General features: G+C 44.0%; 1 protein-coding gene across 4 annotated transcripts in view; it reads right to left on the bottom strand.

The window, feature by feature from the left end:
- LOC120915362 (myosin-binding protein C, fast-type-like) overlaps nt 1-12,769 on the bottom strand; it is a 186,188-nt gene that overhangs the window by 109,045 nt on the left and 64,374 nt on the right. For all 4 annotated transcript variants that reach the window (XM_040325789.1, XM_040325788.1, XM_040325791.1 and 1 more), the window contains 3 exons: nt 11,267-11,415; nt 3,814-3,931; nt 781-823 (listed from right to left, as the gene is read on the bottom strand). In XM_040325789.1, the coding sequence (XP_040181723.1) occupies nt 781-823; nt 3,814-3,931; nt 11,267-11,415 (310 nt within the window). The remainder of the gene's footprint in view (nt 1-780; nt 824-3,813; nt 3,932-11,266; nt 11,416-12,769) is intronic.

Here is a 12,769-nt window from a genome sequence, read left to right on the forward strand (position 1 = left end):
TGTACAATGAGGAAAATAGGACTTTTTCCTTTTCCTTGAGTACATTACAGGACACAGGTCCCCCCTTTGTTCTTATAATACACTCCTATTTGCTTGCTACTAAGGCAAGGCATGATGGGAGTAGGAAGAATTATACTGGGCTGTCCTTATAGCTTTGCTTTGTCAGTGTCCAATTCTCCTGAATGTAGCAGTATAACCAGAATTTCAGAATACCCCTTTCTGTGTCATGTACTTATCTCCAAGAAAAGTATTTTACAGGTAAGACAGAAATCCTATTTTATGAGCACAAACTAGCTAGCCTCAGGGAAATGTCCAGACCTCTGACCCATATACATACCTGGCGACATTATCTTGCGTTGCTGGCTTGCAACCTATTCTTTTCAGTTCTCTGACTGCTTGTTGATTGACAGAGGCGTCACTCCCACCAGACAGATCAGGGGTGGCTTGGCCCTGGTGTGGATTACTGGAAACTTATGTGTAGATGCTGGGGCAACCATCAAGGTTTGGTGGTTGCACAGTGTTGGGCAGGAGAAAGCGACTTGCAGGTTGGAACAGTCAGAGCACAGGGGACACTAAGGAGTGCTGGCTGTGCCAGGTAGCAGCATGGTCTATTGTAGTAAGCTTCTGCTTAGGAAGGTATCACTGGAACGTCTGGTTTACTGCCCGCTCATTTACCATAGTTCCAGGTTATGCCTAAGTATGTAATAGTGCACTAAACTTTTACACGCATGGAAAACCAAAAACACAATGCATAAGAAATAGCCAGCATGGTATACTTACGTTCTCTTAAAAGCTTGCAGAATATTGCCTTCATTTCCTGCATCTATAAAACAAAGCATCAAATTATCAGTTTTAGAGTTGTAGTCTGTTATAAAGAGGTAGGGGTTGTAAAGGTTAGTTTTTTATTTTCTAAATAGGTTCCTTTAAGCTAGTGCATTGTTGGTTCACTAACCTTTTCCTTCGATTTCCCTTCTAAATGTCTGAATTTCTCACTTCCTGTTCCTCCTCAGTAAGCTGTTCTGGCTGACTAACCCCCAGCCAGAATGGCTCGGATGATGGAGGCAAGCTTACTGAGGAGGAACAGGAAGTGAGAAATTCAGATAAAGAAAAAAAAAAACATTTAGAAGGGAAATCGAAGGAACAGGTTAGTGAACCAACAATGCACTAGCTTAAAGGAACCTATTTAGAAAATAAAAAACAAACCTTTACAACCCCTTTAACGTGATTGTAAACAATCACCTTGCAAAGCAACCCATTCAGTTTAAAATAGAAATTAAGTGCAAAACATTTCTTTAACCTCCCTGGCGGAATGATTATGTCTGGAATTTTGTACCAAAAGCAGTACAATTGTTTTGCATGGAAATTTGGCGTTTTACATTGTAGGCCTGTAATTCTTAGGCCCCATACTCACGAGCAAACATGTCTGCTGAAACTGGCCCGCAGGCCAGTTTCAGCAGACATGTTTGGTCGTGTGTGGGCGCGAGCGGGCCGAATTCCAGCAAACATTTGCCCGCCGGGCCTTTTCCCAGCAGACAAATATTCCTGGACTTGTTTTAAAACAGCCCGCTGGAATTCAGCCCGCTCGGACATGTACGGTCGTCAGTACAGACCTACCGTACATGTCCAGCCGCCCGCCGTGCCTCGCATGCGTCGAATGACTTCGACGCATGCGTGGAAGCATTTTAAAGGCGGGCCGCCCACGTCGCCGCGTCATTGTCGCGGCGACACCGCGTCATCGACGCGGCGACACCGCGGACACGCCCCGCGTATTGTTTACGCGCGGACTTCTGTACGATGGTGTGTACAACCATCGTACAGAAGCCCTCTGGCAGACATGTATGGTGAAAACGGTCCGACGGACCGCTTTCACCATACATGTTTGTCCGTGTGTACCCGGCCTTAGGAATAACTCACTTAAATCTGTCCAAACAAGAGTCTAGTAGACATCCCGGGTATGATAAAGTTTGAAACACAAAATCATAAATTATAATATAATAAATAACTATAAATAATTATAACAAATAATAATGTAATTAGGGATGAGCCGAACACCCCCCTGTTCGGTTCGCACCAGAACTTGCGAATACACCAAACGTACCATTTCACGAAGGAAGTGTAAATAGTTGTAAAAAACACACACACACACTATAGAAAAAAGTCCTTTTTTAATCGAAAAATAAAAAATAAATCCAGCGGTGGTAATCCACTCGGCCCCGGCTCCCTGCTCCAACGTTGTCTGTATCCAGCGATGGGTGATCTCCTCTCCTGTCCAGCGATGAGAAGATCTTCTGGGATCCAAAGCGCAGCATCGCTGGCCTCCTCTCTCCGCCGCACACAGCCCGGCGAATGACGCGGCTGAAGCTGTGACATTTATTTTATTGGTGAGGCGGGGCCACCTGTCACGTGACCCAGTCCCCCTCTGATGCACCCTCTGCTACGTCACTGGGGAAGCCCAGGCTCCCCCCTTGCGTCAGAGGGGGCGTGGTCACGTCACCAATATAAGAAATGTCACAGCTTCAGCAGCGTCATTTGCCGGGCTGTCTCCGGTGGAGAGAGGCGGCCGGCGATGCTGCGCTCTGGATCCCGGACCATCTTCTCATCCCTGGCCCGGAGAGGAAATCACCCGTCGCTGGATACCAACAACGTTAGAGCGGGGAGCCGGGACCAAGTGGATTACCACCGCTGGATTTTTATTTATTTTTCATTTTTAATAAAGGACTTTTTTCCACGGTGTGTGTGTGTTTTTTACAACTATTTACACTTCCTTCGTGAAATGGTAGGGGTACAATGTACCCCATTACCAATTTTACATAGGGGGGGCCAGGATCTGAGGGTCCCCTTTGTTAAAGGGGTCTTTCAGATTCTGACAAGCCCCCCGCCCGCAGATCCCCAAACCACCGGGCAAGGGTTGTGGGGATGAGGCCCCCGTCCCCATCAACATGGGGACATCCTCTCCATGTTGAGGGCATGTGGCCTGGTACGGTTCAGGAAAGGGGGGCGCTCTCTGTCCCCCCCTCTTTTCTGCGGCCGGCCAGGTTCCGTGCTCGGATAAGGGGTCTGGTGTGGATTTTGGAAGGAACTCCACGTAATTTTTTTTTAATTGACGGCGGGGTTCCCCTTAATATCCATACCAGACCTGAAGGGCCTGGTTATTGAATTTGGGGGGACCCCACGCTTTTTTTTTTATATAAATGAATTCTCTCTGAATTGCCGGGAGCCGACAATTCATTATAGCTGCAAGTCAGTTTCAAATGACTTTTTGTCTTTCAGAAATTACACTTTGTGCAGTGACAGTTCTAAGTACGGGAAACATGCACTATTTCACATGCTTACTTTACACCCCCCCAGGTACAAAATTTAAAGGAATATTTCACTTTTATTGTTTCACTTTAAGCATTATTAAATTCACTGCTCCTGAAAATCCCAGGTCCCCAAACACTTTTTAGGACAATAACTTTCATATTAGCCCTTTAAAACTAGCACTTTAGATTTCAAACGTTCGAGTCCCATAGACATAACGGGGTTCTAAAATTCACACGAACATTTGGTGTGTTCGCAGGTTCTGGTGCGAACCGAACAGGGGGGTGTTCGGCTCATCACTAATATTCAACAGTTTATATTTACTAAAACAATTGCATTTCCATGTACTGTGGGAGATCAGATATAGTTAATGCATGGTCCTGGGTTTAGTAACACTTTAACAAGACATATGTATATGACTGGGCAGCTGCCTTAAACACATACTATATACTGTATGATCAGCACACTATTTGTCATTTAATTCAAACTATACCTCCTGATATGTATGCTTACCTTGTACTGAGACAGTGAATGTGCAGTTTTCACATTGGTCCGGTGCAGTGACTTCACATCGATAGGAACCATTATCAGCTTTAACTGCCTTGAAAACTTTTAGCTGAAAGTGGTATAGCTGTGGGAAACAAAAAAGGGTAATTGATTATGGCTGTTCACTAATTTTGTCCTAAATATTCTGCTTTCCACTGACAATTGGACTTATTGTACAATAAACGTACCGCTCATAGTGACCTGGATGTAGCAAACCATTTAAACAATTACTTCTGTTTAGTCTTCACAGAAATGAATTGCACTAACAACAACTAGTTGGGGAATCATATTGGTTCTAGTAATATTGGTTCATTTTTAGGGTTTTTAGGGACAGATGTAGCAGAGTAACTGGCTCAGTTACAGGTGGTTCTCAAAAAATTAGCATATTGTGATAAAGTTCATTATCTTCTGTAATGTACTGATAAACATTAGACGTTCATATATTTTAGATTCATTACACACAACTGAAGTAGTTCAAGCCTTTTTATTGTTTTAATATTGATGATTTTGGCATACAGCTCATGAAAACCCCAAATTCCTATCTCAAAAAATTAGCATATCATGAAAAGGTTATCTAAACGAGCTCTTAACCTAATCATCTGAATCAACTAATTAACTCTAAACACCTGCAAAAGATTCCTGAGGCTTTTAAAAACTCCCAGCCTGGTTCATTACTCCAAACCGCAATCATGGGTAAGACTGTCGACCTGACTGCTGTCCAGAAGGCCATCATTGACCCCCTCAAGCAAGAGGGTAAGACACAGAAAGGAATTTCTGAACGAATAGGCTGTTCCCAGAGTGCTGTATCAAGGCACCTCAGTGGGAAGTCTGTGGGAAGGAAAAGTGTGGCAGAAAACGCTGCACAACGAGAAGAGGTGACCGGACCCTGAGGAAGATTGTGGAGAAGGACCGATCCAGACCTTGGGGGACCTGCGGAAGCAGTGGACTGAGTCTGGAGTAGAAACATCCAGAGCCACCGTGTACAGGCGTGTGCAGAAAATGGGCTACAGGTGCCGCATTCCCCAGGTCAAGCCACTTTTGAACCAGAAACAGCGGCAGAAGCGCCTGACCTGGCCTACAGAGAAGCAACACTGGACTGTTGCTCAGTGGTCCAAAGTACTTTTTTCGGATGAAAGCAAATTTTGCATGTCATTCGGTAATCAAGGTGCCAGAGTCTGGAGGAAGACTGGGGAGAGGGAAATGCCAAAATGCCTGAAGTCCAGTGTCAAGTACCCACAGTCAGTGATTGTCTGGGGTGCCATGTCAGCTGCTGGTGTTGGTCCACTGTTTTTTATCAAGGGCAGGGTGAATGCAGCTAGCTATCAGGAGATTTTGGAGCACGTAATGCTTCCATCTGCTGAAAAGCTTTATGGAGATGAAGATTTCATTTTTCAGCATGACCTGGCACCTGCTCACAATGCCAAAACCACTGGTAAATGGTTTACTGACCATGGTATTACTGTGCTCAATTGGCCTGCCAACTCTCCTGACCAGAATCTGTGGGATATTGGGAAGAGAAAGTTGAGAGACGCAAGACCCAACGCTCTGGATGAGCTTAAGGCCGCTACCGAAGCATCCTGGGCCTCCATAACACCTCAGCAGTGCCACAGGCTGATTGCCTCCATGCCACGCCGCATTGAAGCAGTCATTTCTGCAAAAGGATTCCCGACCAAGTATTGAGTGCATAACTGAACATAATTATTTGAAGTTTGACTTTTTTTTATTAAAAACACTTTTCTTTTATTGGTTGGATGAAATATGCTAATTTTTTGAGATAGGAATCTTGGGTTTTCATGAGCTGTATGCCAAAATCATCAATATTAAAACAATAAAAAGGCTTGAACTACTTCAGTTGTGTGTAATGAATCTAAAATATATGAAAGTCTAATGTTTATCAGTACATTACAGAAAATAATGAACTTTATCACAATATGCTAATTTTTTGAGAACCACCTGTACAGCTTAATAAAGCAATGGGCCCTGATGGCATTCACCCCAGAGTTCTAAGAGAACTTTGAGATATAGTTGTCGGACCAATAACAGATCTTTTTAATCAATCTCTTCTAACAGGAGACATTTCCCATGACTGGCGGACAGCTAATATTGTACCTATCCACAAGAAGGGCAACAAGGTAGAAGCTGGCAATTACAGGCCAGTGAGTTTAACATCTGGTGTAGTCAAGTTAATGGAATCACTCCTGAAAAGAAGGATCAATGATCACTTAAAATTACACAGCTTGTTAGACGCAAAGCAGTGTGGCTTTACTGAGGGCAGATCATGTCAGACTGATCTGATTGAATTGTTTGACTATATTACCAATGTTTTGGACCAGGGTGGTGCTCTGGACATAGCATACCTAGATTTCAGCAAGGTATTTGAAACAGTTTTACATAATCATCTAATACAAAAGTTGTACAAGCTAAGACCACCCTTGGGTGGTTCAGTGGATATGCAGTTGACTAAATGAGAGATACCAGAGTGTGGTTGTAAAATGGGGTACTTATTTCAGATGATTGCAAAATGAGCAAACAATGTTCCCAGGCAGTGGGAAAAGCAGATAGAATCCTAGGATGCATCACTAGAGGGATCACCAACAGGAGGAAGGAGGTTCTGATTCCCCTATATAGATCTTTAGTGAGATGTTATTTAGAATACTGTGTCCAGTTCTGGAGACCTCAGTTACAGAAAAATATTGATAAAATAGTCCAGAGATGGGTAACAAAAATGGTGAAAGGTTTGGGGGGATAAAACATATTGAGAGTGACTTCAGGAGCCCCTAAAATGTGTTTGTTGAACAAATCCTCACACTGGTATAATTACCGCTCAGTATACTATTGAGAGCATTGCAACGTCATTAAAGCCCTTCCCTTTGATGTGCTTTGATGACATCACAACGCTCTCCTGGGGTACAAGTGGTAACCAGTGTGAGGATTTTTGTTCAGCAAACACATATACGGCATGTCTATTACAAGTGAGATACAGTGTAGTGCGTTGGAAGAACCAGAAAATAGTGAGTGTAAATCTGTAAGAGTATTATGTGAAATACATTTTAAATAAGGATAAAGCCTTGTCCAGCAATTCTTCCTTGTATGTCCGGATGAATGGGAATACCAATGCTTGGCATGAATGACCTGAATAAAGGTAAATTAAATAGATTGTTTAGGTGGCTCATCACACTATCTATCCTTTGGTAAATTTTGCTAATCTAACACAAATAAAAAATCTTAACTGACATGTTCAAGCTTCAGGATCTATGTATACAAATGTGAAATTACATTATGTGACAGACCCAACTGGGATAGGGGCTTTTGGAGGAGACTAGAGGCTAGCCTCCTACCCACTGATTATTGCCTATGGAGGAGACATGCAAAAGAGCATGCAAAAGAGCTCAGTTCAGCCTCTGATTGCATGGAGAGAGCAGATCATTCTCTAATGATGGACAACAACGTGATGATGAGGCTTGGATAAATTCTCTGAAAAAATACAATAAAGCTTCCCTTCTGGAGTGGATGGAAAGGAGTAATATTAATCTTGTACTGGTTAATGGTCAGAGGAAATATGTTGGCCCTCCTGCAGACTGGGTTGGAGAAGCTCCTCCACTCCACCACAGAAATATTTATCATCGACTCCTTCAAGAAATCCATGAATATAAATAAGGTCCCCCCTGTACTGCGCAGGCGCGGCACTTGCGCAGTACGAACCTCAACGGAGACGCCAAAAATAGCCAAAGATGGAGAGCTGAGAGTCAGCTCTACATGGCGCCTGCGCAATGACTATGACACATGCCACACGCTCCGGATGCTAGTGCTACTCTGCAAGGGGCGGGGGTGATTTTAGCAATAAAGTACACGTCTTAGCGGAGCGTGTTAAAACAAATGGAGGGCGGGTTTTGCAATGTTGATGGGTGGGTTTTGCAATTGGGTTAAGTCATAAGCATAATAAGAATAAACTGTGACAAGTATTGAAATTGGACATCAACATTGAACTACTCGCCCTTATTATCTCTGTCCATCATTTTAAAATACTGCTTCTTTTGTGAGTTAAATAGTTTGTGCAAATCCGCCCATCAACATTGCAAAACCCGCCCTCCATTTGTTTTAACATGCCCCGCTAAGACGTGTACTTTATTGTTAAAATCACCTCCGCCCCTTGCAGAGTAGCACTAGCATCAGGAGCGTGCGGCATGTGTCATAGTCATTGCGCAGGCGCCGTGTAGACTGACTCTCAGCTCTCTATCTTTGGCTATTTTTGGTGGCTCTATTGAGGTTCATACTGCGCAAGCGCCGCGCCTGCGCAGTACAGGGGGGACCTTATTTATATTCATGGATTTCATGAGGGAGCTTGATGATTGAGGTAACTGTTCAGGGAAATGGTAAAATATAAGCCAAAAAAGCTTAACTCTAAATATTTGAATAGGAGATTTTTTATTTACTTCAGCCACTTTGGCTTAGATTTTGCAATTCTTCTGACAATTCAAATCTCTTCACTAGACCCTAAAAAACTGAGACTTGCCGATTCTTGTTAGGCCCCATTCACACAGACGGACCGCTCAGGTCCGCCTGTCGGTTTTGACGGCGGACCTGAACGGCCGTTCCATGCAGTCCTATGGAGCGTCGGATGTCAGCGGATGTTAGCGGAGACATGTCCGCTGACATCCGACCCGATCCGATCCGCCAAAATCAGAGGTATGGCGATACGTCCATATCCATCCATGGCGGATCGGATCGGGTGAGATCTGATGAAAACGGACATGCTGATGAAAACATCTGTTTTCATCAGATCGCTCCATAGGAGACAGTGGTGCCCGACAAGCCCCTCCCCGCTCAGTGAGCAGAGAGGAGCTTGTAATCCGTCGGCTCAGCTGAGATCTGCGGACAGATCTCCCTCTGAGCTGGTGGGAGCAGGCGGACTACGTAGCCTCATGTGAATGGGGCCTTATAGAGTTGCAAGGCTCTTGCTATAGACTTGCAGAGCTTTTGCTGTAGACTCACAACTTTAATTCTGCGCTTGCTAGAGACTTGGCAAGCAAATTTGCTACAAATTGGAAAATTTTCAACTAGAACTTGTGCTTCAAGTGCTTTGCAAGTGTACACTTGCCTGTGGAAATGTGCAGCAAGTTAACAGACTTAAAATTCAACACAACAAAAAGTTATCCTTGCTATCTAGGAATGTAGTTTCAATTTAGTGGTTTTGATAAATGCTATACTGGAAAGACAAATATGCACATATGTGAAACATCCAAGTGTAATCAGTATTTTCTGAAAAGCTTCTACTTTACCATTTAACAAAAGTTCACCTGTGAGATATATTCACATGTTTAGGTTTGTTTCTTTAGCAGTTTTCGCAAGCAGTGGCATAGAGTGTATGGGGGGGACAACCGGGATTTTCGCCCCAGGCGCAACATCTAGAAGGGCACAGAAAAGTCTCTCGCCCGCCGTCCTGACCCCTAGTATGCTGTGTGCTCACTCTGAGCATCAGCCTGTCATTCCTTGCACTGACTGCACTCTGACCGCCATTCTCCATCGATTAGCACCCTGAGCCTCCCAGCTATCCAAGCTCAGGGATAGGCACCAAGTGATTTTCTGAACTGGTCACGTGCAACGGCAGACAGTTGGCTGGCCTGTGGGAGATCGCAGTCAACGCAGCTGTTTGCTCCCACTTTGCTGTCTGTGCCTTCGCTCTGGATCTCCTCATCCATCACAGCAGAGCATGGAAAACATAAAGAGTCCTACCAGGTCAGTGGAGCCAGTGAACAGCTGCATTCTCTCCTCTGTCCGCCTGGCCCAGTCCTCCCCTCCACCTAGCTGCATTCCCTCCTCACTTCTGTCCATCTGGCTCCATCCTCCCCTCCACCTAGCTGCATCAGTTTCTTTTCTCTGTCCATCTTCCCCTTCACTTGGCTGCATCCCCTCCACTCCTCTGTTTTTTCTCTCTCTATCCTCCCCTCCACCTGGCTGCATCCCCTCCTCTCCTCTGTCCACCTGGTTCTGTCCTCCCCTCCACCTGGCTGCCTTCCCTTCTCTCCTCTGTTTATCTGGCTCTGTCGTCCCCTCCACCTGGCTGCATCCCCTCATCTCTTCCGTCCACCTGGCTCTGTCCTGCCATCCACCTGGCAGGCTAGGGTCCCAGCTACAGTTTGGCTGACTCTCAGATACGCTATGCCGCCGTAACCTAGTGAGGCAGGTTCTGTATTCAGAAAGAACATGCGCCCTAAGTTACGGTGGTGTAGCGTATGAGGGCCGGCGTAAGCCCGCCTAATTCAAAATATGAAGATGTGGGCGTGTTTTATGTTAATTCAGTGTGACCCCACGTAAATGACATTTTTAACGAACAGCGCATGCGCCGTCCGTGGACGTATCCCAGTGCGCATGCTTCAAATTATGCCGCAAAGCCTCATTGGTTTCGACGTGAACGTAACTTACGCAAAGCCCTATTCGCGAATGACTTACGCAAACGACGCAAAATTTGACGCTGGGCCGACATCCATGCCTAACATTGGCTATGCCTCATATAGCAGGGGTAACTTTACGCGGGGAAAAAGCCTTACGTAAACGACGTAAAAAAATGCGCCGGCGGACGTACGTTTCTGAATCGGCGTATCTACCTAATTTGCATATTCTACGCGTTAAGCTCCATAAGCGCCACCTAACGGCCAGCGTAAATATGCAACTAAGATACAACGGCTTAAGAGACTTACGTCAGTCGTATCTTAGCCAAATTTCAGCGTATCTTGCTTTCTGAATACAGAAAGAAGATACGCCGGCGCATGCTAGAATTTACGCAAGCGTATCAATAGATACGCCAACGTAAATTCTTTCTGAATCCGGGCCTATAACTTTTGCGGAAACCAATCAATAAACGCTTATTGCGATTTTTTTTAACAAAAATATGTAAAAGAATCAGTATCGGCCTAAACTAAGGAAAAAAAACAATTGTATATATTTTTTGGGGATATTTATTATAGCAAAAAGTAAAAAATATTGATTATTTTTCAAAACTGTCACAATTTTTTGTTTATAGCACAAAAAATAAAAACCGCAGAGGGGAGCAAATACCACCAAAAGAAAGTTCTATTTGTGGGGAAAAAAAGGACTCAATTTTGTATGGGAGCAATGTTGCACGACCGCGCAATTGTCAGTTAAAGCGACGCAGTGCCGAATCGCAAAAAGTGCTCTGGTCTTTGGGCAGCCAAATGAGGCTGAAGCGGTTAAGCCCACTCACTGTTAGCGCAACTTTGTCACTCCCACAATCCTCACAGTCTTCCACTCTGGGATTATTTTGTGGAGGAAGAGGGCCCAATTTATGACCTTGTAAACAAGTCCAATGCATTCAGAAGACACACCAGATATGTATTTTGTATGAATAAAATTGGCATAGAAAAACTTAACAAAACTCTTGAGACTCTTCATCACATCTTACCTTGGATGCATCAATATACTCATCCGAAAACTTGTAACGAGTTCCACTTTTACTCCCTAGTTCCAGCCACTTTCCTTTAAACCACTTCACTTGGGGCTTTGCAGTGGCGATGGTGCCATTGACAGTGATATTTACTACAAAATCTTTTCCTGCAAAAAATATAATAATATAAAAAGGTGATTTATATTGTCTACCAAAATTAATTTATTTCATGTTATATACTGTACATAAAAGTATGTATAATTAAGCTGAACTTCAGCCAAAATACATTGGGCCAGATCCACGTAGCGTGGCGCATTGTTCCGTCCGGCGTAGCGTATCTCAGATACACTACGCCGCCGTAACTTACAGCGTATTTTCCTTATCCTGAAAGAATTTGCGCCGTAAGTTACGGCGGAGTAGTGTAACTTTGTCGGCGTAAGGGTGTGCAATTCAAATGGATGTGATGGGGGCATGCTTTATGTTAATTCGTCTTGACCCAACGTAAATGACGTTTTTTTTTTTACGGAGCATGCGCCGTCCATGGGGGTATCCCAGTGCTCGAAATTGACCCGCAACAAGCCAATGCTTACAACGTGAACGTCATTCTACGCAAAGCCCTATTCGCAAACGACTTACGCAAACAACGTAAAATGTTCAAAATTTGACGCGGAAACGACGTCCATACTTAACATAGGATACGCCTCATATAGCAGGGGTAACTATACGCCGAAAAAAGCCTTACGGAAACTACGTAAAAAAAATGCGCCGGCCTGACGTACGTTCGTGGATCGCCGTATCTAGCTAATTTGCATACTCATCGCGGAAATCGACGGAAACGCCACCTAGCGGCCAGCGTAAATATGCACCTTAGATCCGACGGCATACTAAGACGTACGCCAGTCAGATCTTACACAGCTTCAGGCGTATCTTGTTTTGTGGATACAAAACAAAGATACGCCAGAGCAAACTAGAAGTTACGCGGCGTATCAATAGATACGCCAGCGTAACTTCTTTGAGGATCTGGCCCTCTGTTTTAAGGTTTTGGATAGAGTGAGAATGGTTAAAAGTGCTGTAAATTTTTCACTGTCTGTTTTCCTAATGTAGGAATTTCTTCCGTCTTTCTTTTTGATTATGGAGGAGACATTTAGTAAGGCTGCGTTCACATACACTATATTGTCAAAAGTGTTGTGCCCCCTGCCTTTACATCCACATGAACTTTAACGGCATCCCAGTCTTTGTCCATAGGATTCAATATTTAGTTGGCCCACCCTTTGTAGCTATAACAGCTTCAATTATGAATATTGGTGGGTGTAATGGCGCTAAAAACACTATAAAAACTTAAAAACAATAAGTGATCATCATCACTCGACCCATAAAATAATGGAGAAAGTTTCTTGGTAAATGCTCCAATGAATATGAATAAATGTGTCCCACTCTTGGCGAATCCTGGAATACCATCCAAACATCAACAAAAAATGTGGAGGGTATTTATAGTGGCAAATAATAACAATTGATAAGTGA

This window comes from Rana temporaria, chromosome 10 (assembly GCF_905171775.1).
Source record: "Rana temporaria chromosome 10, aRanTem1.1, whole genome shotgun sequence".
Classification (NCBI taxonomy): Eukaryota; Metazoa; Chordata; class Amphibia; order Anura; family Ranidae; genus Rana; species Rana temporaria.